The 26794-nt window shown below is 36.7% G+C and overlaps 1 protein-coding gene across 3 annotated transcripts in view; it reads left to right on the plus strand.

Moving 5' to 3' along the window:
* Positions 1 to 26794, plus strand: part of P4HA1 (prolyl 4-hydroxylase subunit alpha 1) — an 86961-nt gene that overhangs the window by 10397 nt on the left and 49770 nt on the right. For all 3 annotated transcript variants that reach the window (XM_007167686.3, XM_007167685.3, XM_057530361.1), the window contains exons 2-5: positions 17033 to 17140; positions 18078 to 18174; positions 19483 to 19634; positions 22364 to 22501. In XM_007167686.3, coding sequence (XP_007167748.1) covers positions 17065 to 17140; positions 18078 to 18174; positions 19483 to 19634; positions 22364 to 22501 — 463 coding nt within the window. In that variant the 5' untranslated portion in view covers positions 17033 to 17064. The remainder of the gene's footprint in view (positions 1 to 17032; positions 17141 to 18077; positions 18175 to 19482; positions 19635 to 22363; positions 22502 to 26794) is intronic.

The raw sequence follows: 26794 nt of genomic DNA on the forward strand, positions 1-26794 counted from the left end.
CCTCCCGTCGCGGGGCACAGGCTCCAGACGCGCAGGCTCAGCAATTGTGGCTCACGGGCCCAGCCGCTCCGCGGCATGTGGGATCTTCCCAGACCAGGGCTCGAACCCGTGTCCCCTGCATTAGCAGGCAGATTCTCAACCACTGCGCCACCAGGGAAGCCCCCAAGTATATTCTTTAAACTTAGAAATTAGGCTTTAAACTTCCCCATATTTATGTTTAGCACTCTCCAAATTAGAAAACAAACCTAGTTTTAAGAGTTTAGGTCTCTATCCGTGGTGGCACAGTGGTTAAGAATCCGCTGCTAATGCAGGGGACACCAGTTCGAGCTCAGGTCCGGGAAGATCCCACGTGCTGCGGAGCAACTAAGCCCATGCGCCACAACTACTGAGCCTGTGCTCTAGAGCCTGCAAGCCACAACTACTGAGCCCGCGAGCCACAACTACAGAAGCCCGTGCGCCTAGAGCCCGTGCTCTGCAACCACAGAGCCACCACAATGAGAAGGCTGCACACCACAACGAAGAGTAGCCCCCACGTGCCGCGACTAGAGAAAACCTGCGTGCAACAACGAAGACCCAGCGCAGCCAAAAATAATAAATAAATTTAAAAAAAAGCAGTTTGTCTCTAAAGAATAGCTGCTTTTTATATTACTGCTGTTTTTTAATATTCTAACCAATATTTATTGATATTCATGTTATGAAATACATAGTTTCATTAATATAACCAGTTTATACAACCAAGAGAAAATACTGCAAATTATTCAAATGAGAAATGTATAGACTTTGTTAATATTTGGAAATACCAGCATTTATAAGCAACAAGGAAAGCATGTATAATTTAATGTTTACTTCTTTTCCTTCTTCCCTTCCACTGCCTCTGTCCACTTTCTTCTCCCACTCAAATTCCTAAATTACAAAGACTGTGCATTTGTTTGCTAGTAGATTGGGCTGCTTGGTCCTTCTCACTGCCTTAGCCCAGGGTTGAGGTTGCCTGGGCTTCCCACAACTCTCCAAGTCTTTTCTTTTTCCATGTCCCTTGAGACACCCTTGGCAACATATCCAGCTATTCTTGAGCTCTTGCCCCACATTCAAAAGTAACATGTCTTAAGTGTCTTCGATGTGTCAGGCATCCTCCAAGGCACTTTCATCTGAAGTACTGCTGTTTTTTTTTTTTTTTTTTTTGGCCGTGCCGCGCAGCATGCGGGATCCTAGTTCCCTGACCAGGGATCAAACCCGTGCCCCCTGCAGTGGAAGCACAGAGTCTTAACCACTGGACCACCAGGGAAGTCCCTGCTGATCTTCTATTACTGGCTGGCGGTCAAGTTTGGCCTCATATTTGATACCTTACCTTTTTGCTTATTCTGCTTCTAGTTAAAGGGACCACCAAATAAAAGTGGACATTATTGATGAATTTTCCTAAATTGCAGGACTCTTAGTATCACTTATGGTAAATTGTTTTTCTACCCTGGGAACAAGAATCCTGAACTTTTATCCTGTATTGGGAAATGTATGCATTACTAACTAAAGTGTTTGAAATAGTTGAGAGGTACACTATACAGTTTAAAATACACAGTTTAAAAGTCAGTGAAGAATGGCACCGCTTTAATTATAAATAAGATTCATTTCTTTCTCAAATCTTCCCCTCAGCCTACATTTATTTTTTAAATGTTTCTGGTTTAGGGGAACTTGACTTTCCTAGTTGAAACAGAAACTTTAAACATTGAGTTTAACTTCAATTGTGAATCCAATTTAAATCTTTTTTTTTTAATGGATTAAGATCATATTTATTCTTAAACTTTGTATCTCAGATATAGAAGTAGCATGTATTGGATCTCCAAAATTAAGAAAAACATTTAAAAGATCATTGAAAAATATCGCTTTCTAGTGCTAGGGAATAGAGAGGGGTAAATATATGAGAATTATTTACCTTATTATTTAGTTTGCCTCTAAAAATATTAACTACAGGGTTGATGAGAGAAACTTTATTTTTTTTATTTTTTTTATTTTTTATTTATTTATTTATTTATTTATTTATGGCTGTGTTGGGTTTTCGTTTCTGTGCGAGGGCTTTCTCTAGTTGTGGAGAGCGGGGGCCACTCTTCATCGCGGTGCGCGGGCCTCTCACTATCGCGGCCTCTCTTGTTGCGGAGCACAGGCTCCAGACGCGCAGGCTCAGTAATTGTGGCTCACGGGCCCAGCCGCTCCGCGGCATGTGGGATCTTCTCAGACCAGGGCTCGAACCCGCGTCCCCTGCATTGGCAGGCAGATTCTCAACCACTGCGCCACCAGGGAAGCCCCGAGAGAAACTATTAATTAGGACTCTGGCTTAAACAGAACTCCAACTCATACTAGTCCATAATGGAATTTATTTAAGTATTGTGGGGATAGGGAGTTGTCTTAACAACAGAGGTCAGGAGTGTGATTAAACTTTAAGAATAATTGGAACATGAGAATATTTTTTTCTGTCTCTTGTCTGTCTTCTCTGCGTTATTTGCTTCATTTTAAAACCTTTCCAGATAAGCTTCATTCACTTGGTCCCTAACTTCTCCTGAGCTTTATTTATAAAATAGTTGAGGCATTCAAAGAGTGCCTGCCACTTCTTTCTCAGTTTCATTTTCAAATTTTCCAGCAAAGAACTTTGAATGGCTACTTAGTCAGGGAGAAGTATCATGCTATATACCATGACTGGTAAAACTATGGGGATGAATTAAAGATAGACTGGGGGAGTAAAAAAAGGTAGAAGGGGGCAGTTTCCAGAAGAAAGAGTAGGGGTGGTTGAGGTGCCATAGGGGGAAAAACGGGTATGTGTTTTTGAAATGGTCTTATCTTCAGATTACTTCTGACAGGGAAGACTTTGAACTTTGGAAGAACCGCCAAAAGACAGCCTATGTAGCACTTTCAGTTAAGGGCAATATCTTGATTTAGAGGTTCTTTTCAACTAAATCCTGAACTGTTTTTTCCATTGGAATGATGCCAAAGACTGGGTTCACTGCTCAGTTACAGAAAGTTGTGGCAAAGAGGCTAGTATGATTTCTGAGTTTTTTGTTTGTTTGTTTGTTTTTAATAACAACTCTTTTTTAAAAAAATTTATTTATTTTTGGCTGTGTTGGGTCTTCACTGCTGCATGCTGGCTTTCTCTAGTTGCGGCGAGTCGGGGCTACTCTTCGTTGCGGTGCACAGCTTCTTACTGTGGTGGCTTCTCTTGTTGTGGAGCATGGGCTCTAGGCGCATGGGCTTCAGTAGTTGCAGCACACAGGCTCAGTAGTTGTAGCTCGCGGGCTCTAGAGCGCAGGCTCAGTAGTTGTGGAGCACGGGCTTAGTTGCTCCGTGACCTGCGGAATCTTCCCGGACCAGGGATCGAACCCGTGTCCCCTGCATTGGCAGGCGGATTCTCAACCACTGCGCCACCAGGGAAGCCCTGGTTTCTGAGTTTTTGATCAAAAGGTTGCTCATACCATTAAAGCAGTCATCCATCGTATTTTAAGTGTGTACTAGAGATGCATCTCACTCTCTTTGGGAGCAGATGTATGACTAGAATTCATAGAGTTAAAACAAATGGCAATTTACAGAGGGATAATAGGGAAGAACAGAAACATAACTAGTTCTATTAGTAATCACTCTTAGTTGTCTTGGAAAATCCATCCTGCTTATACGGTAGAGACATGCTGTCTTGATGTATATACTACATTGCAGTGGCCTGAATTAGAAGCCTGAATGTGTGTTGGTCTTTTGTGTTGACCAAAAACTGTCAGAAAGATTAAAGTCTAACACAGATGTCAGGAAAACCAACAGTTGAATATGGAATTTGTATGAGGAAAAATAAACTTAAAGCTGGAGCTCTCTAAAAGAAGGTTTGGAACAGTTGTGGAAGGTGTGGAGAGACTGACTGTTAGAAGGAGCCCTGTGGAAAAGTTTTTGTGTCAGAGAAAGTTTAGATTAGAATAACAAGCATTTTTTAGTCGGCCTTATTAATTTTTGAGTGATTTGTCTGGGAAAGACAAACTTTTAAATGTTGCAACTTTTTTCTTGGAAGGAAAATGTTAGACCAAAAGGCTAATAGAATTATTTGCCAGATGCCCTGTTCTAGTAATACATTGAATAACTTGAACATACAATTCAGTGAATCCTGATAACTCAAAGTCGTAAACATTTAGAATGTAGCAGAACTGTTTTAAAATCTGTTCCCAGGTTTGATTGATCTGTGAGTATGTGGGACTGGACTTTCCTGGAAGAGAAGGACTGTAGGAAAGTTTCAGATAAATAGTACACTTTGCAATTTATTTTTGTCCAGGTCTACCTGAGAATATGTTTCCCAGGTTGTTGTTGTTGTTGTTTCTTTATAGTTTTAAAAATATTATATTCATGTATGTCAAACATTACATGTAATATACATGTGTGTTATAAAAATTAGATAAAAAACACTCACGAACCTACCATCTAGCCAAGAACCAAAATATTATCAGTAATTTATCTGTACTGTTTTAGCACTAAATTTTATATCAGTATAAATTTGTCTTTGTATCTTTGACTCTTCTTTGGCTTTGTTTTCTTTCCCCTTTCCTCCCCTCCCTCCCTTTCTTTCATCAGGTCCTCTCAGGGATCTGAGATTTACCTTTCTTTTAAAGGAGATTGCATCCTCTTTAACCCATTTAAATTCTATTTCAAACTTGTTTGAGGGTTTAGAAAGAAGGTGTCTTACTTTTTTTTAAATTAATTTTTATTGGAGTATAGTTGCTTTACAGTGTTGTGTTAGCTTCTACTGCACAGTATATCTTACTATTTTTATTTTATTTATTTATTTATTTATTTATTTATTTTTGGCCGTGTTGGGTCTTCGTTTCTGTGTGAGGGCTTTCTCTAGTTGCGGCGAGCGGGGGCCACTCTTCATCGCGGTGCGCGGGCCTCTCACTGTCGCGGCCCCTCTTGTTGCGGAGCACAGGCTCCAGACACGCAGGCTCAGTAGTTGTGGCTCACGGGCCTAGTTGCTCGGTGGCATGTGGGATCTTCCCAGACCAGGGCTCGAACCCGTGTCCCCTGCATTGGCAGGCAGATTCTCAACCACTGCGCCACCAGGGAAGCCCTATCTTACTATTTTTAATAAAACCCTAATGTCTTTTGGGATGCTTTACTCTTAGTTGCATATAATGATTTGCTTTGCAAGCTGGTAACTGAATGAAGGTGGTAATAAATGGAAGTGAGACATCATAAGTAAAGAAACCATTATGTTTTTTTTTTTTTTTTAAATTTGAGTCTCAGATTTTTTTTTTTTTAATTTTATTTATTTATTTATTTATTTATTTATTTATTTATTTATTTATTTATTTATTTATTTTTGGCTGTGCTGGGTCTTTGGTTCGTGCGAGGGCTTTCTCCAGTTGCGGCAAGTGGGGGCCACTCTTCATCGCGGTGCGCGGGCCTTTCACTATCGCGGCCCCTCCCGTCGCGGGGCACAGGCTCCAGAAGCGCAGGCTCAGCAGCCGTGGCTCCGCGGCATGTGGGATCCTCCCAGACCAGGGCTCGAACCCGTGTCTCCTGCACTAGCAGGCAGATTCTCAACCACTGCGCCACCAGGGAAGCCCAGAAACCATTATGTTTTAAAAACCTGTGATTGATAAAGATATGCTTGCCTATTAACATGTCACTTAAGGTTTCTGAAAGAATGTGGATTAGACATAGTATTAAAACAGATTAGAGGAAGCATTCCCTAGATTAATTAGAAATTCAATGACATGTTCCAAAAAATAAGTTGAAGTAAAATGTATTTTAAAGGCAGAGAGCACCTTTTGTGTGATTTCAAGGGATGGTTGTATCCTGTGGTTCTCAAAGTGTGATCCCCAGAGCAGTAGCAGCAGCAGCATCACCTGAGAACCTGCATAAATGATCTAGGTACCTCAACCTTTAGGTGATCTGATACAGCTAAAGTTTAGAACCACTGCTGTATAGGCTACCTTCATTTTTATTAACTAGCTTACGTTGGCATGGTAATTTGGAGTAATGCTGTGAGGGTCTGAACTTTCTATTGCAAGTGACAGAAATCCAACATGAACTAGTTTAAGAAAAAGGGAATTTACAGGCTCCCTTAGCTGAGTTGGAAGATTATTGGGATAGCTCACAGATTCAAAGCAGTAATTGTAAGAATCAGGACTGTGGAGCTTGTAAAGCTGTTTGTCTCTGCATAACTTTGTCCTGTTTATAGATTAGGTTCCTATCTATCCTTGTCAAGTGGGAAAGATGGTCACAGGCAGCTCCAGATTCACATCCTCTGAACTTAGCAATTCAGAAAGAGCTGCTTTTTACCATTTCACAAGCCCACTCCTCAACTGTTATGTTCGTGGGAATGAGAGTCAATGACTGCCTTAGCCTGGGTCATTTGTCTGTTTCTGGGAGGAAGGAGAATAGAAAAGTATGCTACTCTGACAATGTGCAATAGTTCACTTCTTGATACCTGGGTTGCTTTCAAATAAGCTTAACAATCTTTGAAGCAGAGAAATCTAGAGGTTTATAGAGTTAGAAAATGGGACATGCTCATACGTGTTAGCCACTTTATTGTGTTAGAGTGTAGTTAAGCATTTCATTAAAGGCTTACAGTGCCATAATATGGAAGTTGATGTTTTAGGTTTATTATTTTGAATAGAGTTAATTTTTGTCATTATAAAAGTAAATATAATTAGAGAAATGCAAATCAAAACTACAATGAGGTACCACCTCACACTGGTCAGAATGGCCATCATTAAAAAGTCTACAGGGCTTCCCTGGTGGCGCAGTGGTTAAGAATCTGCCTGCCAATGCAGGGGACACGGGTTCGAGCCCTGATCTGGGAAGATCCCACATGTCGCGGAGCAACTAAGCCCATGCACCACAACTACTGAGCCTGCGCTCTAAAGCCCGTGAGCCCCAACTACTGAGCCCACGTGCCACAACTACTGAAGTCCACGTACCTAGAGCCTGTGCTCTGCAACAAGAGAAGCCACCACAGTGAGAAGCCCGCGCACCACAACAAAGAGTAGCCTCCACTCGCCACAACTAGAAAAAGCCTGCATGCAACAACGAAGACCCAACACAGCCAAAAATAAATAAAAAACAAATTAAAAAAAAAAACTCTACAAATAACAGATGCTGGAGAGGATGTGGAGAAAAGGGAACCCTCCTACACTGTTGGTGGGAATGTAAGTTGGTGCAGCCACTATGGAGAACAGTGTGGAGGTTCCTCAGAAAACTAAAAATATTGTAGAATTACCATATGATCCAGCAGTCCCACTCCTGGGCATATACCTGGACAAAACTATAATTAAAAAAGATAATGCACCCCTGTGTTCATAGCAGCACTGTTCACAATAGCTAAGACACGGAAACAACCTAAATGTCCATCAACAGATGAATGGATAAAGAAGATTGGTACATATATACAATGGAATACTACTCAGCCATAAAAAAGAAAGAAATAGGATTTCCCTGGTGGCTCAGTGGTTAAGAATCTGCCTGCCAATTCAGGGGACACGGGTTAGAGCCCTGGTCCGGGAAGATCCCACATGCCGTGGAGCAACTAAGCCCGTGCGCCACAACTACTGAGCCTGCGCTCTAGAGACCACGAGCCACAACTACTGAGCCCACATGCCTAGAGGCTGTGCTCTGCAACAAGAGAAGCCACCGCAATGAGAAGCCCATGCACCGTGACAAAGAATAGCCCCCGCTCGCCGCAACTAGAGAAAGCCCTCACACAGCAACAAAGACCCAGTGCAGCCAAAAAGAAAGGAAGGGAGGGAGAGAGGAAGGAAGGAATTTCTGCTTAAAGAAAGAAAAAAAAACAACGAAATAATGCCATTGCAGCAACATGGATGCAACTAGGGATTATCATACTAAGTGAAGTGAAGTCAAAAAGAGAAAGACAAATACCATATGATGTCACTTATATGTGGAATCTAAAATATGACACAAATGAGCCTATCTACAAAACAGAACACAGACATAGAGAGCAGACTTGTGGTTGCCAAGGGGTAGGGGGCTGGGGGAGGGAAGGACTGGGAGTTTGGGATTAGCAGATGTAAACTATTAAATATAGGATGGATAAACAACAAAGTCCTACTGTATAGCATAGGGAACTATATTCAATATTCTGTAATAAACCATAATGGAAAAGAATATTAAAAAAAGAGAGTCTACATACAAGTGAGTCACTTTGCTGTACAGCAGAGATTGGCACAACATTGTAAATCAACTATACTTCAATTAAAAAAAAAACCTATTACATGATGAGAAAAAAAATAAACATTGAGTATAAAAGTAAATATACCCTATGATATCTGGAAAATGCAGAGAAATAGGAAAAAAATCACCTAATGTTCTCCTCTCCAGAGACAACTACATTTTGGTGAATTTCCTCTGCATATTTTCTTGCATAGTTATGATCACATTATAATGTTAATTTTTTTTGAATTTTACTTTATTTTTTTATACAGCAGGTTCTTATTAGTCATCCATTTTATACACATCAGTGTATACATGTCAATCCCAATCTCCCAATTCATCACACCACCACCACCCCCCCTGCCACTTTCCCCCCTTGGTGTCCATACATTTGTTCTCTACATCTGTGTCTCAGTTTCTGCCCTGCAAACCGGTTCATCTGTACCATTTTTCTAGGTTCCACATATATGCATTAATACGCGATATTTGTTTTTCTCTTTCTGACTCACTTCACTCTGTATGACAGTCTCTAGATTCATCCACGTCTCTACAAATGACCCAATTTCGTTCCTTTTTATGGCTGAGTAATATTCCATTGTATATATGTACCACATCTTCTTTATCCATTTGTCTGTCTATGGGCATTTAGGTTGCTTCCATGACCTGGCTATTGTAAATAGTGCTGCAGTGAACATTGAGGTGCATGTGTCTCTTTGAATTATGGTTTTCTCAGGGTATATGCCCAGTAGTGGGATTGCTGGGTCATATGGTAATTCTATTTTTAGTTTTTTAAGGAACCTCCATACTGTTCTCCATAGTGGCTGTATCAATTTACATTCCCACCAACAGTGCAAGAGGGTTCCCTTTTCTCCACACCCTCTCCAGCATTTGTGGTTTGTAGATTTCCTGATGATGCCCATTCTAACTGGTGTGAGGTGATACCTCATTGTACTTTTGATTTGCATTTCTCTAATAATTAGTGATGTTGAGCAGCTTTTCATGTGCTTCTTGGCCATCTGTATGTCTTCTTTGGAGAAATGTCTATTTAGGTCTTCTGTCCATTTTTGGATTGGGTTGTTTGTTTTTTTAATATTGAGCTGCATGAGCTGTTTATATATTTTGGAGATTAATCCTTTGTCCGTTGATTCGATTGCAAATATTTTTTCCCATTCTGAGGGTCATCTTTTCGTCTTGTTTGTAGTTTCCTTTGCTTTGCAAAAGCTTTTAAGTTTCATTAGGTCCCACTTGTTTATTTTGTTTTTATTTCCATTACTCTAGGAGGTGGATCAAAAAAGATCTTGCTGTGGTTTATGTCAAAGAGTGTTCTTCCTATGTTTTCCTCTAAGAGTTTTATGGTGTACGGTCTTACATTTAGGTCTCTAATCCATTTTGAGTTTATTTTTGTGTATGGTGTTAGGGAGTGTTCTAATTTCATTCTTTTACATGTAGCTGTCTATTTTTCCCAGCACCACTTATTGAAGAGACTGTCTTTTCTCCATTGTATATCCTTGCCTCCTTTGTCATAGATTAGTTGACCATAGGTTTGTGGGTTTATCTCTGGGCTTTCTTTCCTGTTCCATTGATCTATGTTTCTGTTTTTGTGCCAGTACCATATTGTCTTGATTACTGTAGGTTTGTAGTATAGTTTGAAGTCAGGGAGTCTGATTCCTCCAGCTCTGTTTTTTTCCCTCAAGACTGCTTTGGCTATTCGGGGTCTTTTGTGTCTCCATACAAATATTAGGATTTTTTGTTCTAGTTCTGTAAAAAATGCCATTGGTAATTTGATAGGGATTGCATTGAATCTGTAGATTGTTTTGGGTAGTATAGTTATTTTCACAGTATTGATTCTTCCAATCCAAGAACATGGTATATCTCTCCATCTGTTGGTATAATCTTTAATTTCTTTCAACAGTGTCTTATAGTTTTCTGCATACAGGTCTTTTGTCTCCCTAGGTAGGTTTATTCCTAGGTATTTTATTCTTTTTGTTGCAACAGTAAATGGGAGTGTTTCCTTAATTTCTCTTTCAGATTTTTCATCATTAGTGTATAGGGATGCAAGAGATTTCTGTGCATTAATTTTGTATCCTGCAACTTTACCAAATTCATTGATTAGCTCTAGTAGTTTTCTGGTGGCATCTTTAGGATTCTCTATGTATAGTATCATGTCATCTGCAAACAGTGACAGTTTTACTTCTTTTCCAATTTGTATTCCTTTTATTTCTTTTTTTTCTCTGATTGTTGTGGCTAGGACTTCCAAAACTATGTTGAATAATAGTGGCAAGAGTGGACATCCCTGTCTTGTTCTTGATCCTAGAAGAAATGCTTTCGGTTTTTCACCATTGAGAATTATATTTGCTGTGGGTTTGTCATATATGGCCTTTATTATGTTGAGGTAGGTTCCCTCTATGCCCACTTTCTGGAGAGTTTTTATCATAAATGGGTGTTGAATTTTGTCAAAAGCTTTTTCTGCATCTATTGAGATGATCATATGGTTTTTCTTCTTCAATTTGTTAATATGGTGTATCGCATTGATTGATTTGTGTATATTGAAGAATCCTTGCATCCCTGGGATAAATCCCACTTGATCATGGTGTAGGATCCTTTTAACGTGTTGTTGGATTCCGTTTGCTAGTATTTTGTTGAGGATTTTTGCATCTATATTCATCAGGGATATTGGTCTGTAATTTTCTTTTTTTGTAGTGTCTTTGTCTGGTTTTGGTATCAGGGTGATGGTGGCCTCATAGAATGAGTTTGGGAGTGTTCCTCCCTCTGCAATTTTTTGGAAGAGTTTGAGAAGGATGGGTGTTAGCTCTTCTCTAAATGTGTGATAGAATTCACCTGTGAAGCCATCTGGTCCTGGACTTTTGTTTGTTGGAAGATTTTTAATCACAGTTTCAATTTCATTACTTGTGATTGGTCTATTCATATTTTCTATTTCTTCCTAGTTCAGTCTTGGAAGGTTATACCTTTCTAAGAATTTGTCCATTTCTTCCAGGTTGTCCATTTTATTGGCATAGGGTTGCTTGTAGTAGTCTCTTAGGATGCTTTGTATTTCTGCAGTGTCTGTTGTAACTTCTCCTTTTTCATTTCTAATTTTATTGATTTGAGACCTATCCCTCTTTTTCTTGATGAGTGTGGCTAATGGTTTATCAATTTTGTTTATCTTCTCAAAGAACCAGCTTTTAGTTTTATTGATCTGTGCTATTGTTTTCTTTGTTTCTATTTCATTTATTTCTGCTCTGATCTTTGTGATTTCTTTCCTTCTGCTAAGTTTGGGTTTTGTTTGTTCTTCTTTCTCTAGTTCCTTTAGGTGTAAGGTTAGATTGTTTATATGAGATTTTTCTTGTTTCTTGAGGTAGGCTTGTATTGCTATAAACTTCCCTCTTAGAACTGCTTTTGCTGTATCCCATAGGTTTTGGATCGTCGTGTTTTCATTATCATTTGTCTCTAGGTATTTTTTGATTTCCTCTTTGATTTCTTCAGTGATCTCTTGGTTATTTAGTAACGTATTGTTTAGCCTCCATGTGTTTGTGTTTTTTACGTTTTTTTCCCTGTAATTGATTTCTAATCTCATAGCGTTGTGGTCAGAAAAGATGCTTGATATGATTTCAATTTTCTTAAATTTACTGAGGCTTGATTTGTGACTCAAGATGTGATCTATCCTGGAGAATGTTCCGTGCACACTTGAGAAGAAAGTGTAATCTGCTGTTTTTGGATGGAATGTCCTATAAATATCAATTAAATCTATCTGGTCTATTGTGTCATTTAAAGCTTGTGTTTCCTTATTAATTTTCTGTTTGGATGATCTGTCCATTGGTGTAAGTGAGGTGTTAAAGTCCCCCACTATTACTGTGTTACTGTCGATTTCCTCTTTTATATCTGTTAGCAGTTGCCTTATGTATTGAGGTGCTCCTATGTTGGGTGCATATATATTTATAATTGTTATATCTTCTTCTTGGATTGATCTCTTGATCATTATGTAGTGTCCTTCCTTGTCTCTTGTAACATTCTTTATTTTAAAGTCTATTTTATCTGATATGAATATTGCTACTCCAGCTTTCTTTTGATTTCCATTTGCATGGAATATCTTTTTCCATCCCCTCACTTTCAGACTGAATGTGTCCCTAGGTCTGAAGTGGGTCTCTTGTAGACAGCATATATATGGGTCTTGTTTTTGTATTTATTCAGCAAGCCTGTGTCTTTTGGTTGGAGCATATAATCCATTCACGTTTAAGATAATTATCGATATGTATGTTCCTATTACCATTTTCCTAATTGTTTTGGGTTTGTTTTTGTAGGTCCTTTTCTTCTCTTGTGATTCCCATTTAGAGAAGTTCCTTTAGCATTTGTTGTAGAGCTGGTTTGGTGGTGCTGAATTCTCTTAGCTTTTGCTTGTCTGTAAAGCTTTTGATTTCTCCATCGAATCTTAATGAGATCCTTGCCGGGTAGAGTAATCTTGGTTGTAGGTTCTTCCCTTTTAGCACTTTAAGTATATCATGCCACTCCCTTCTGGCTTGTAGAGTTTCTGCTGAGAAATCAGCTGTTAACCTTATGGGAGTTCCCTTGTATGTTATTTGTCATTTTTCCCTTGCTGCTTTTAGTAATATTTCTTTGTCTTTAATTTTTGCCAGTTTGATTACTATGTGTCTCGGCATGTTTCTCCTTGGGTTTATCCTATATGGGACTCTCTGTACTTCCTGGACTTGGGTGGCTATTTCCTTTCCCATGTTAGGGAAGTTTTTGACTATAATCTCTTCAAATATTTTCTCGGGTCCTTTCTCTCTCTCCTCCTTCTGGGACCCCTATAATGCAAATGTTGTTGCATTTAATGTTGTCCCAGAGGTCTCCTAGGCTGTCTTCATTTCTTTTCATTCTTTTTTTTTATTCTGTTCCACAGCAGTGAATTCCACCATTCTGTCTTCCAGGTCACTTATCCGTTCTTCTGCCTCAGTTATTCTGCTATTGATATCTTCTAGTGTATGTTTCATTTCAGTTATTGTATTCTTCATCTCTGTTTGTTTGTTCTTTAATTCTTCTAGGTCTTTGTTAAACATTTCTTGCATCTTCTTGATCTTTGCCTCCATTCTTTTTCTGAGGTCCTGGATCATCTTCACTATCATTATTCTGAATTCTTTTTCTGGAAGGTTGCCTATCTCCACTTCATTTAGTTGTTTTTCTGGGGTGTTATCTTGTTCCTTCATCTGGTACATAGCCCTCTGCCTTTTCATCTTGTCTATCTTTCTGTGAATATGGTTTTTGCTCCACAGGCTGCAGGATTGTAGTTCTTTTTCCTTCTGCTGTCTGCCCTCTAATGTTAATTTTTTTCTTTTTTTTTTTTTGGCTGCGTTGGGTCTTCATTGCTGCGTGCGGGCTTTCTCTAGTTGTGGCGAGTGGGGCCTACTCTTCCTTGTGGTGCGTGAGCTTCTCATTGCGGTGGCTTCTCTTGTTGTGGAGCATGGGCTCTGGGCACGCGGGCTTCAGTAGTTGCAACAAGCGGGCCCTAGAGTGCGTGGGCTTCAGTAGTTGTGGCTTGCAGGCTCTAGAGCGCAGGCTCAGTAGTTGTGGCACACGGGCTTAGTTGTTCTGTGGCATGTGGGATCTTCCCAGCCCAGGGATTGAACCCCGTGTCCCCTGTATTGGCAGGTGGATTCTCAACCAGTGGATCACCAGGGAAGTCCCTCTTTGTTTTGATTAGTATTTATTTATAACTTTCTGTCAGAGTGTAGTGGAAACAATCTCATTCAATACAGAATCCATCAGGGTTGTATGATGTTTATTTTTTTCAGGAGTTCATTTTTTTACAGCAAAATTGTGAGGATGGTACAGAGATGTCCCGTGTACTCCCTGCCCCCACACATGCATAGTCCCTCACCAGAATGGCATATTTGTTAAAATTGATGAATCTACATTGACATGTCATAATTGCCCAAAGTCCATAGTTTAACATTACCCCTTTACTCTTGGTGTTGTAAATTCTATGAATTTGAACTAATGTATAATGACACATATTCATGATTATGATATTGTAGAATATTTTCACTGCCCTAAAATTCCTGTATGCTCCATCTGTTTATCCGCCCTCCTTCCATCAACCACTGATCTTTTTACTCTCTTCATAGTTTTATTTCTTCCAGAATGTCATATAGTTGGAATCATGCAGTATATAGTAGCCTTTTCAGATTGACTTCTTTCACTTAGTAATACGCATTTATTTCCTCCATGTTTTTTTTTAATGGTTTGATAGCTCATTTCTTTTTAGCATTGAATAATATTCTGTTGTCTAGATGTATCACAGTGTATCCATTCACCTACTAAAGGAAATCTTGGTTGCTTCCAAGTTTTGGCTATTATAAATAAAGCTGCTATAAATATACATGTGCAGGTTTTTGTGGGGACATAAATTTTCAACTCCACTGGGTAAATACTAAGGAGCATGATTGCTGGATCATATCATAAGAGTATGTTTAATTTTTTAAGAAACTGTCAAACTGTCTTCCAAAGTGGCTGTACCATTTTGCAATCCCACCAGCAATGAATGAGAGTTGATGTTAATTTTTAAATCTTGTTTTTCATTTAAATTTACAAGTAAGGAATATGTTCACTTTAAGTTTCTTGACATATAACACTATCATTAGATATTTTAAATTAAGTTGTTAAATTTGTTTAGTTGTTCATTTGATAGGCAAAAACTGGCCATCTTATTTCAATTTTTTGTGTCATTGAATACCAATGAGTGAGTTTTTGTTTTTGTTTTTTGGCGGTTTAGTTAACTATAGTTCCTCTTTTGTGGCTTTATGGGTTCTTAATCCACTTATCTACTAACATCTTAGTAGTTTTCTTACTGATTTGTAGGAGTTCCTTAAATGAGCTCTGTTTTCTTTAGTTTCCTAGTTTGTAGTTTAGTTTTTTAAAAACATACATAAACCTAAATTATTTTGTGTATATAATTCCATCTGGCTTTTGATAGGTTGTCTTATCATTTTTAAGTGTAAAAATTCTACTCTCCTTTCAGCGATCCAATAACTTTTCCTTTTGTTGTTTTTTTTTTGTTGATTATAAGTCTTTATTCCATCTAGAATAAAGCAGTTTTCAAGCTTCTTTTTTGTAATTTCTGTAGGCTAATGGTTCTTGATTCATTGTGAGGTTTAAGGATGATAAAAGATGACAGAAACTTTAGGGACAAAATATATTTTAGCAATGAAAAAAATGATAAGCTCTTATCTGACAAATGTAAAGTTTCTCATCAGAGTTAAACGTTTAGACAACATTTCTGATTAGCCTTCTGTTGGTACAGCAAAAGCATTTGTATTTGCTGGAAATAACATTGATTTATGAAGAAATTATGGCAGAAATCTGTTTAAACAGTGAGAAAATTCTAGACTGTTCAGACAGCCCAGGATTTTGAAAAAGTCTTGTGCTTTGGCAGGAACCCAGGAGAGGAAGTGTCTGCATCTGCTGCACGCTAGAAGCCTTCCCAAAGAGTTACTGTAAAACAGCCAAGAGAACAGTGTATTTCACTACTGTGTGGTTCTGGAAGTAACTGGAAGTTTGCAGACTTGAGGGAGGAGGCTTAGGAGTACTTCCAGGATGTCAGTGTCAGTTTCTGTGGTGATCTGTTTTTATTGATTCAAGTTAAGGGAAAGTGTTTTGTGTGTGTATGTGTGTAATAGGGAGTTTTCCAATGTGGACTTGAACCTGTTGCTTTAGGAGAAGTCACTTGGGAAGAGTCAGAGGTGCCTGTACAAAAGAGGAATAGGATGACAAGTCAGAATAACCAATGGGTGTCTGTTATTGGGGCAAATGGTACTGCAGTTGTAATTTATTTTCCTGTAAGGTAATAAGGGAGAAGGACTTAAAGTCCATGTATGGTGTGGAGAAGGAGCAAGAGAAGAGTGCTAACAGGGCCTTTGGGAAAGCAGGGTAAAAATCTTTCTGCTGGTTAGTTGATAATCTGCATCTGCCATGAAGAATCCATTCCAGAAAAGACAGCACTACGGGGAACAAAGCAAAAAAGACAGAAGGACTTTGCTGCCAGGTTTTAGAAAAAAATGCCACAGCTTTGTACTGGGCTAAGGATTTTTTACATAGAACACAGTAGATAAGAGAAAAAGCTCAGCACTGGGCCCTTTGAGAGAAATTGCTAGCTTAAATCGACAGGGTTGGTTTTTTGTTTTTTTTTTTTAATTCTGTACAACTTTTAAAAAATAAAACAGCTTTATTGAGATATAATTCATATACCACACTGTTCACCCATGTTCATGCTTACGTAGTTTTTAGTACTTTCACAGTGTTCTTCACCAGTTGATCACCACAGTATATTTTAGAACGTTTTCATCACCCCAAAATCTGCAACTTTTAATTGAACTTATTTTAAAATTTAAAGCCATTGTAGGGAAAAGATGGAACAAGTTAGGAATTTAGAGGATTAATCAGAAAGCTCTGAAACCATTTTTCCCTTTAAGCATATTCTAACATTTTAGTTTATTTTACATTTATTTATTTATTTATTTATTTTTGGCTGAGTTGGGTCTTTGTTGCTGTGTGCGGGCTTTCTGTAGTTGTGGCGAGCGGATGCTACTCTTCGTTGCAGTGCGTGGGCTTCTCACTAAGGTGGCTTCTCTTGTTGTGGAGCACGGGCTCTAGGCGCGTGAGCTTCAGTAGCTGTGGCTCGTGGGCTCTAGAGCACAGGCTCAGTAGTTGTGGTGCACGGGCTTAGTTGCTCTGCGGCATGCGGGATCTTCCCGGACCAGGGCTCGAACCCATGTCCCCTGCATTGGCAGGCGGATTCTTAACCACTGCGCCACCAGGGAAGTCCTCCTTTTTTAAAATAATGGCCATATTTCTCTTGTAGGTGTGCGATCCTGTAAAAGTAAGCCTCTGAAGATGATCTGGTGTATTTTAGTTGTAGGGCTTCTACTTCCCCAGTCTTTGGCTGATCCAGGCTTTTTTACTTCAATTGGTAAGTCTTAATTATGTTTTGTTGTTTTTGCATTTAAAAATTTCCATTTTTTTGTGTTTTTAGATCAGTAAAAAAAATACATTGTGTTCCCAGAGACTGAAACATTACTTCAGTCCCTGCCCCTCTAAAAGTCTCTCTCGTTTTTAAATTCAATTTTTTTCTTTAAATTATTTTCTCTGATTACAAAAGGAATACATTTTCAGATTAGAAACTTATGAAAATTTAGAAGAGCATACCAAAGAAAATTCTCTGGTAATGAATCCAGCAAATCATTTAATGTATATACTTAGTCTTTTATGTTTTCCTATATGCATACTTCATATGTCTTAAAAGAGAAGTTTTCTGTCATCCTGTTAACCAGTTCTACCCTCACATGATTGTGGAGCTAAATAAAACACAAACAAGTATTATAGTTATGAACCTAATTTTGGGATGTAAAATGATGAGTTCTCTTTTCCCATTATGAATAACTAAATATGGATATTTGAATTGCAGTTGAGAAGTATACTTTTTGTTCGTGTGGTCTTTGTTTATTGAATAAAAATTTAGTTCTAAGTAGTCTCAAAACCACAAAAAGGTGAGGGGGGAGGTAGGGAAGAAGAAACATTGATCCTTGGAAAGTAATGTTTTGAAATTTAAAAATAAATTTTTAGTTGAAAAGACAATTTGTTGATATGGTCCAAGCTTGCAGAATTAAGTAGCTTGAAAATTTGAATTGGAACACATGATTAGAAGAGTTTTTGGCTTTATTTTTATTTATCTGGTTTGAAAAAAAGGAAAAAAAGAAAAAAAAATGATGCTCTCTCTAACATATCTGATTCATGCCAGGTAAGTCCTCTCAGAATGAAGCGTTCTCAATCATTCTTAAATTATTCTAAAATACTTGTTTTGACCAGTATGGGTATTTGATTACTTTCTTCCCTTTTTCTCCTTCTAGGTCAGATGACTGATTTGATCCGTACTGAAAAAGATCTGGTGACTTCCCTGAAAGACTATATTAAGGCAGAAGAGGACAAATTAGAACAAATAAAAAAGTAAGCAAAGTGTTTTACTTATTATGACTCTGATTCCACCTTCATGTTTTCTTCGTAGAGCTAAAACATTCTTTGAGTGAAAATGAAAGCCCTCTGTCAGTCTTAAAAAGCCAGTTGAAATGGCTAAAGTAGGAGCACAGAAAACAGAAGTTAGGCCCAGGCTAAGACTTCACTTGAAGAATATGGATTGAGATAAGAATATAAATGGGTATGGGTCATTGACTGACAGTTTTTTTCAATGGTTGCTAATATCTTCTATCCTCTTCTAACCTCCCTAATCAAGCCACCTTCTGGAGCAATTTTCCACTGCTATTTATCCTTCAGTCCTATAGTTCCATTCTAGAGATTACAGTGATAAGTATAGTATTATTTAATTGATATAGTTTTTCCTTAAATGCTTATTTATTTATTTAAATTTATTTATTTATTTATTTATTTATTTATGGCTGCGTTGGGTCTTTGTTGCTGTGTGCGGGCTTTCTCTTGTTGCGGTGAGTGGGAGCTACTGTTAGTTGCGTGCGTGGGCTTCTCATTGCAGTGGCTTCTCTTGTTGCAGAGCACAGGCTCTAGGCGTGCGGGCTTCAGTAGCTGTGGCACGTGGGCTCAGTAGTTGTGGCTTGCAGGCTCTAGAGCACAGGCTCAGTAGTTGTGGTGCATGGGCTTAGTTGCTCCGCGGCATGTGGGAATCTTCCCAGACCAGGGCTCGAACCCATGTCCGCTGCATTGGCAGGCAGATTCTTAACCACTGCGCCACCAGGGAAGTCCCCTAATTTATTTTTAATTGACTCAGGTTCATATTTAATTGACCTGAGAGTTCCAAGCCTTTGTTTAATGAGTAGCTAAGTATTCAGTTTTTTTGTTTTAAAATACAATTTCTAGATACTGAATATAAAATTTTGCTGTAAGTTTGATTTAAATGAACATGTAACTGAAATTGGATTGGGCTGATTACTTTGTAATAATCAATTATTTGGCTTTAAGGACCTGTAGGGAAATGAATATTTAGATTCTTACTAGAGGGATCCAATCACAACTTTTACTAAGATAGGTTGCGTTTACTGTAACCATTTGGGAGAAACAAAACTAAAACAAAAAGTCTTGTAGTTATATTTTGATTTTGCCAAGCTAGATCTTATCTGTAAGAGAATCTTGCTTTTTAAAAATCCTTTATAATTTTACTTTTAAAAGGATTTTAAGTATAGTTTTAACTCAAAACCCTCTAATCTTTTTTGAGTGCTTTACTAGTGTTCTTCCTCATTGAGTGTGTATATGCTTTATGTAGATTCCACTTATCTCTTACATTTTTAGATGGGCAGAGAAGTTAGATCAGTTAACCAGCACAGCAACAAAAGATCCAGAAGGATTTGTTGGACACCCTGTAAATGCATTTAAGTTAATGAAACGTCTGAACACTGAGTGGAGTGAGTTGGAGAATCTGGTCCTTAAGGATATGTCGGATGGTAAGTCAGATGGTAAGACTAATGAGCCAAAAAAAAGTAGGGCTTTTTTGCTACCACCTGTAGACATGCCAGAAGAAGTGATAAATTCAGTTCCCAGAACATCAGGTGTTCAGCCTTGTAACTGAATTATTGCTGAGATGTATTTGATTTGACTAGAGTTAATTTAGTCTACATCCTGAATTCTTGATTTAAAAAAAAAGATGAATAAAAACTGGAAGTAAAGAAAAATAAAACTGTATTGTTAAAATGTAATTTCTGCTCTTCATTTAACATGGTCCTTTTTGCTTTGAAATCTAAAAAAGTGAATCAATTATTTGGCATACAGCTTCATTTCTGAGGGTAATTGTTTTCATTTTAGGATTACCTTCAGATTTAAAAAATTTTATGGGTAAGTCTTTATCTTCTAATCAATTTTTAATGTACTGGCAGTGATACTAATAAGGAAAAATGTTAGCTGTGTTTTACATAGTACTTTGAAGCTTAGGATTGTTTTGTTTAACATAGACAATAAATTTAAAAATTGAGGCTGCAAACAGTAATAATGAATGTCTTTCTAATTGAAACAATAAAATTGTAGTTGGAGTATTGAGATATTTTAGATATTTCAGTAACAGACACAGAAAACTAAGGCCAGAGTTTAATGAAGTAGAGGTATTATGCTTTAGTACATAGTGTTTATTTGTTGAATGATTGAAGGTGGCAAAAAAAAAAAAAAAAGAGACAGAGAACTGAGCCAACTGTGTAGATGAAGCACTCCAAGGGTGCTTTCAGGTATTTGTGAGCAGTAAACTAAACTATTATGCATAGGACAGGAAACCTTGAAAAGAAAAATTAAGGCAAGCACTTGTGAATACTTCTTTGAGATGAGAAGGAAATAGTACCTGTGATTATTTGTTGTCATATAACACCATGAGAACATTTTTAAGGTCATATATGTATGCGTTTGTATACATATATACATATGCACACACATTTATTTATTTATTATATTTTTAAAAAATCTCAAGTATGAACTAAGTTTTTTTTTAAAGTAAACCTTAAGACTTAGGCGTTTTAATCTGTGGCAGTCATTCCATAATGCTATAGTAGATATACGTTTTTTCTTTTTATTAGATAGGATTAAAATTTAGATTTAGATTTTGTTTTGGGGCATAAAAACGTTCCAGTCTTTTGTAAAACTTGCTTGTAAAATTCCATGTGGATATTGTGACTAGGAGTTGGTCTTAAAACTAATGCTTAATATGGACTTAGGCCTCTTCCAGCTAGTTGTTCATTTGTACATTTCAATTAACATAAAAATGCCTGGCCTTTTGATGATCAAAGTATGCATAGTTGATTATAAGTAAATGAGAATGGAGGGAAGTCTTGTACCTAACTTTGATTTGCAAATGATGACACATGTTATTAAAATTTTAAATCACTTTTTGTTTTTGTTGTATTGATTTCTTAAGGAGTATTTAGCATCCGTTCTCCTTAGGAGTTACATAGTTATCAGTAATTAGTTTCTTAGTTTTATTTTTGCTGTATTTTATGTAAAACCCTTTAAAATTAATGTTAGGATTTATAGAGTGCAAACCTTGGTTGATGAACACTATATTTAATAATTAAACAGATCTAAATATATTTTAATAAACTAGCTTACCTGATACTCCTAAATATATAATAAATGTCTCTTCCTTCTCCTTAAAGAATTCCACCAAACTTTATATATCTACACATTTATGTGATACGTGGCACATGGAAGAAGAAAACATAACTTTAAGAGCATACATTTTACTTACTGTTATCTGAAAGTATAATTGGTTGCCAGTGAACATCGTTTTCAAATCTTTAAATGTTCACTTTTCAAGCTTAGTGGAGGCTGTGTTGTGTAATTTAAAACTCTATTATGTTAGTTGATCTTTACCTAGTAATACAGATATAATTTATGCAATGACCTCAGATTACTTAAGCAACATTAAAAATGGTTTGGGAAGATGAACAACTTAGAGGTATGTCAAGTCTCGTTCAGTGTATTTAACTTTTTCTTGTTACACATGGTATGGTGGAAAATAATAATAAAATAGATTTTGAAAAATCCTTTTAAGACTCTATATTGGAAATTGGAAGTCTGTGAGTTTCTAGAGTCTTTTTTTCTTCCAATTTTATTGAGATATTAGTGATATACAGTACTGTATAAAGTGTACAGCACAATGATTTGACTTACACACATCATGGAATGATTATCACAGTAAATTTAGTGAACATCCATCACCTCACATAGATACAAAATTAAAAAAATAGAAAAAAATGCTTTTCCTTGTGATGAGAACTCTTAGGATGTACTCTCTTAACAACTTTCATATATAACATACAGCAGTGTTAATTATTTTTATTGTGTTGTACATTACATCCCTAGTACTTACTTATCTTATAGCTGGAACTTTGTACCTTTTGACAGCCTTCCTCCAGTTACCCCGCACATCCACCTCCTGCCTCTGATAACCATAAATCTGATCTCTTTTTGTATGAGTTTGTTTTTGAAATATAATTGACCTACAACACTATGTTAGTTCCTGCTATACAACATATTGATCCTATATTTCTATATATTTCAAAATGATCACCGTGATAAGTCTAGTTCTGATGTCATCACCATACAAAGATATTACATAGTTATTGACTATATTTCCCACACTGTACATTTCATACCCGTGTCTTGACTCTTTTTTTTTCCCCCCTATTTTAAGGTTTTATCTCTAACCTAACCATTCAGAGACAGTACTTCCCTAATGATGAAGATCAGGTTGGGGCAGCCAAAGCTCTGTTGCGTCTCCAGGATACCTACAATTTGGATACAGATACCATCTCAAAGGGTGATCTTCCAGGTAAGAATTATTCTGGTCTATAAAAATCCTATCACCTGGCTTTTCCGTTCAGTCCATTAGGACAATGTTAATATAAAAAGACTTCCGTATTTTAAGATTTTTAACTTTAATTTGTTTCACAGCCTTTGAGGACAAAACAACCCTTTGTCTAGGACTGAATAGTTGTGGATAAGCTGCTAGCTTGTTACTGTGAAATCTGATAATTATAGGGACTAACTTAAGTAGGCAATTTTAGCATGTAAGAAAAAGAAACAACCAGTTTTCCAAATGTCTTTCTTTAGAATACCCAGTGTTTGTATGTTAAGTTATAAGGAAATTGATAATCAAAGTTTATATATTCAATAATTTAAAACCAAGACATGTTGAGTATGTACTGATTTTTAGTGTTCTACAGTGTGAAGCATCCTGCTTTCTGACCTTTTTTTGGCAAAACCCTCTTTTTTTAAGTTACAGCTGATTTCATGGTAATTTGCTTAAATTTATTTTTATTGTGAAAAAAACATAAAACAAAATTTACCATCTTAACCTATTTTAAATGTGCAGTTTATGGTATTAAGTACATTTACATTATTATGCAACCATCATTACCATCCATCTGCATATAGCTCTTTTCATCTTGTGAAACTGAAGCGCTATACTTGTTAAACAATAACTCCCCAGTTCCCACTTACACAGTCCCTGGCAACCATCATTCTAATTTCTGTCTCTGTGACTTTGACTACTCTTAAGTACCTCATATAAGTAGAATCATACAGTGTTTGTCTTTTTGTGACTGGCTTATTTCACTTAGTATAATGTCCTCAAGGGTTGTAGTATACGTTGGAACTTCCTTCATTTTTAAGGCTGAATAATAATCCATTGTATGTATATACCATATTTTGCTTGTCCATTCATCTGTTGATGGACACTTGGGTTCCTTCCACACATCAGCTATTGTGAATAATGCTGCTGTGAACGTGGGTGTGCAAATAGCTCTTCAAGACACTGTCTTTCATTCTTTGAGTATATACCCAGAAGTGGAATTGCTGGGTCGTATGATAATTCTGTTTTTAATTTTTGAGGAGCCAACATACTCTTTTCCATAGTAGATATACCATTTTACATTCCCACCAACAGTGCATAAGGGTTCCAGTTTCTCCACATCCTTGCCAACACTTGTTATTTTCTTTTTTTTTTTTTTCTGATAGTAGCCACTCTAGTGGCTGGTATCTCATTGCAGTTTTGCATTTCCCCAATTATCAGTGATGTTGAGCATCTTTTCATGTACTTATTAGCAGCTGCCTGTACATCTTCTTTGAAGAAATATCTATTCGAGTCCTTTGTCTATTTTTTAATTGGGTTATTCATTCTTTATTGTTGAGTTTTAGAGGTTCTCTATATATTCTGGATATTAATTCCTTATGAGATGTATGATTTGCAAATATTTTCTCCTATTCTGTGGGTTGCCTTTTTACTCCGTTGATATTATGCTTTGTATCCAAATTTTAAATTTTTTACCAAGTCCAATTTGTTTATTTTTTCTTTTGTTGCCTGTGCCTTTAGGGTCATATACAAGAAATCATTGCCCAATCCAATGTTATAAAGCTTTTGTCCTATGTTTTCTTCTAAGAGTTTTATTGTTTTAGGTCTTATATTTAGGTCCTTGATTTATTTTGAGTTAATTTTTACATGTGGTATTAGGTAAGGGTTCAACTTCATTCTTTTGCATGTGGATATTCGGTTCTCCCAGCACCATTTGTTGAAAAGACCATCCTTTCCCCATTGAATGGTCGTGCCATGCTTGTCAAAAATCATTTGACCATATATACAAAGGTTTTTTCTGGCTCTGTATTCCATTAGTCTGTAAGTCTGTTTTTATGCTGATACACACTATTTGATTATTGTAGCTTTGTAGTAAGTTTTGAAATTAGGAGGTGTGAGTCTTCCGGTTTTGTTCTTCTTTTTTAAGATTGTTTTGGTTATTCTGGGTCCCTTGAGATTCCGTATGAATTTTAGGATGGGTTTTTCTGTTTCTGTTTTTAGTATTTTGATAGAGATTGTGTTGAATCTGTAGATTGCTTTGAGTAGTATTAACATTTTAACAATGTTAAGTCTTCCAATCCATGAACATGGGATGTGTTTTCCATTTATTTATGTTGTCTTTCAGCAGTTTTTTTGTAGTTTTCACTGTATGTCTTTCACTTCCTTGGTTAAGTTAATTCCTAAGTATGTTATGCTTAGACTTGTTTTAGTAATTTTCTTTTAGATTGTTCATTGGTACATAGAAATGCAACTGATTTTTCTGTGTTGTCTTTGCATCCTGCTACTTGGCTGAATTCATTTATTAGTTCTAACAGTTTTTTTGTGGACTCCTTAGGATTTTCTAACATAATATAATGTTATCTGCTGGATATTCCCTGGCAGTCCAGTGCTTAGGACTCCATGCTTTCACTGCCGAGGGTGCAGGTTCAATCCCTGGTTGGGGAACTAAGATCCCGCAAGCCGCGCATTGTGGCAAAAAAAAAGATAATGTTATCTGTGAACAGAGATCATTTTACTTCTTCCTTTCCAGTTTGGGCACCTTTGAGCTTGTTCTTGCCTAGTTGCCCTGGCTAGAACTTCAAGTACTAAGTTGAATAGAAGTGGCAAAAGTGGGCATCCTTGTTCTTGTTCTTCATCTCAAAGGAAAAGCTTTCAGTCTTTGACCATTGAGTGGGTTTTTCAAATATATCTTTTATTATGTTAAGGTAGTTTCCTTCTATTCCTAGTTTGTTGAGTGTTTTTTATCATGAAAGAATACTGAATTTTGTCAGTTGCTTTTTCTGCATCAATTGAGATGATCGTATTATTTTCCTTTATTCCGTTAATGTGGTGCATTACATTGATCGATATTCATATGTTGAAACATCCTTGCATTCCAGGAATAAGTTCTACTTGGTCATGGTGTATAATCATTTTAATATTATATGCTGCTGAATTCTGTTTGCTAGTACTTTGTTGAGGATTTTTACATCAGTGTTCATAAGTGATATTGGTCTGTAGTTTTCTTGTAGTGTCTTTTTCTGGCTTTGGTATAAAGGATAATACTGGCCTCATAGAATGAGATAGGAAGTGTTCTTTCCTCTCTTTTTGAAAAGTTTGAGAAGGATTAGTATTAGTTCTTCTTTAAATGTTTGGTAGAATTCTCTAGTGAAGCCATTAGGTCCAGGGCTTTTCTTTTGTCAAGAGACTTTTGATTACTGATTGTCTCCTTACTAGCTATAGGTCTATTCAGATTTTCTATTTTTTTCTTAGTCTTGGTAGGTTTTGTGTTTTTAGAAATTTGTCCATTTCATCTAAGTTATTCAATTTGTTGGTGTACAATTTTTCATAGAACTCTCTTATAATCCTTTGTATTTCTGTAGAATCAATAGTAGTATCCCCACTTTTATTTCTGATTTTAGTAATTTGAATCTTTTTTTTTCTTAGTCCATGTAGCTAAAGGATTGTCAATTTTGTTGACAAAATTCTTTTCAAAGAACCAACTTTTGTTTTCATTAATTTTCTCTATTGTTTTTCTATTCTGTAATTTACTTCTCCTTTAATATTTCCTTTCTTCTGCTAGCTTTAGGTTAAGTTTGTTCTTGTTTTTCTAGCTTTTAGGTTGTTGATTTGAGATCTTTCTTGTTTTTTAATGTAAGTGTTATAACTATAAATTTCTCCCTTAGCTCTGCTTTCATTGTGTCCCATAAGTTTTGGTATGTTGTTTTCATTTTCATTTGTCTTTAAGTATTTTCTAATTTTCCCTGTGATTTCTTCTTTGATCCATTAGTTGTTAAAGAGTGTGTTGTTTAATTTCTGCAAAATTTGAAATTTTCCAGTTTTACTTGTGTTACTAATATCTAACTTCACATGATAATTTACTTTTGCCATCTCTCACTTTTTCTGTGAGTGTGTGGCTTACCCCATTACTATCTTCTTGTCATTATCAACTGGAGAAATAAAGTATATTACCTCTATCATCATACTGAAATTGATTTTCTCCTTAAGAAAATATAGTGGGATGAGTTACTTGTTAAGATGTTTTTCTTGCTCATCTTCCTAAATTTGGAGTGAAGTATCAAGTGGAAAAACTGACCATGGTATAATATTAAATAAAATTTCCTTTAAGCTGGAATGTAATTTCATCAAGTTGGACTTCCAAAAAAGTACAAATTTGCAAATTTTATTTTCTGTTTCTACTAATATGGTACATTATAACACTTCTGAAGATCACAGCTTTGTTTTGTTTTGTTTTTAAAATTAATTAATTAATTAATTTGGTTGCACCGGGTC

Source organism: Balaenoptera acutorostrata, chromosome 16, assembly GCF_949987535.1.
Source record: "Balaenoptera acutorostrata chromosome 16, mBalAcu1.1, whole genome shotgun sequence".
Taxonomy (NCBI): Eukaryota; Metazoa; Chordata; class Mammalia; order Artiodactyla; family Balaenopteridae; genus Balaenoptera; species Balaenoptera acutorostrata.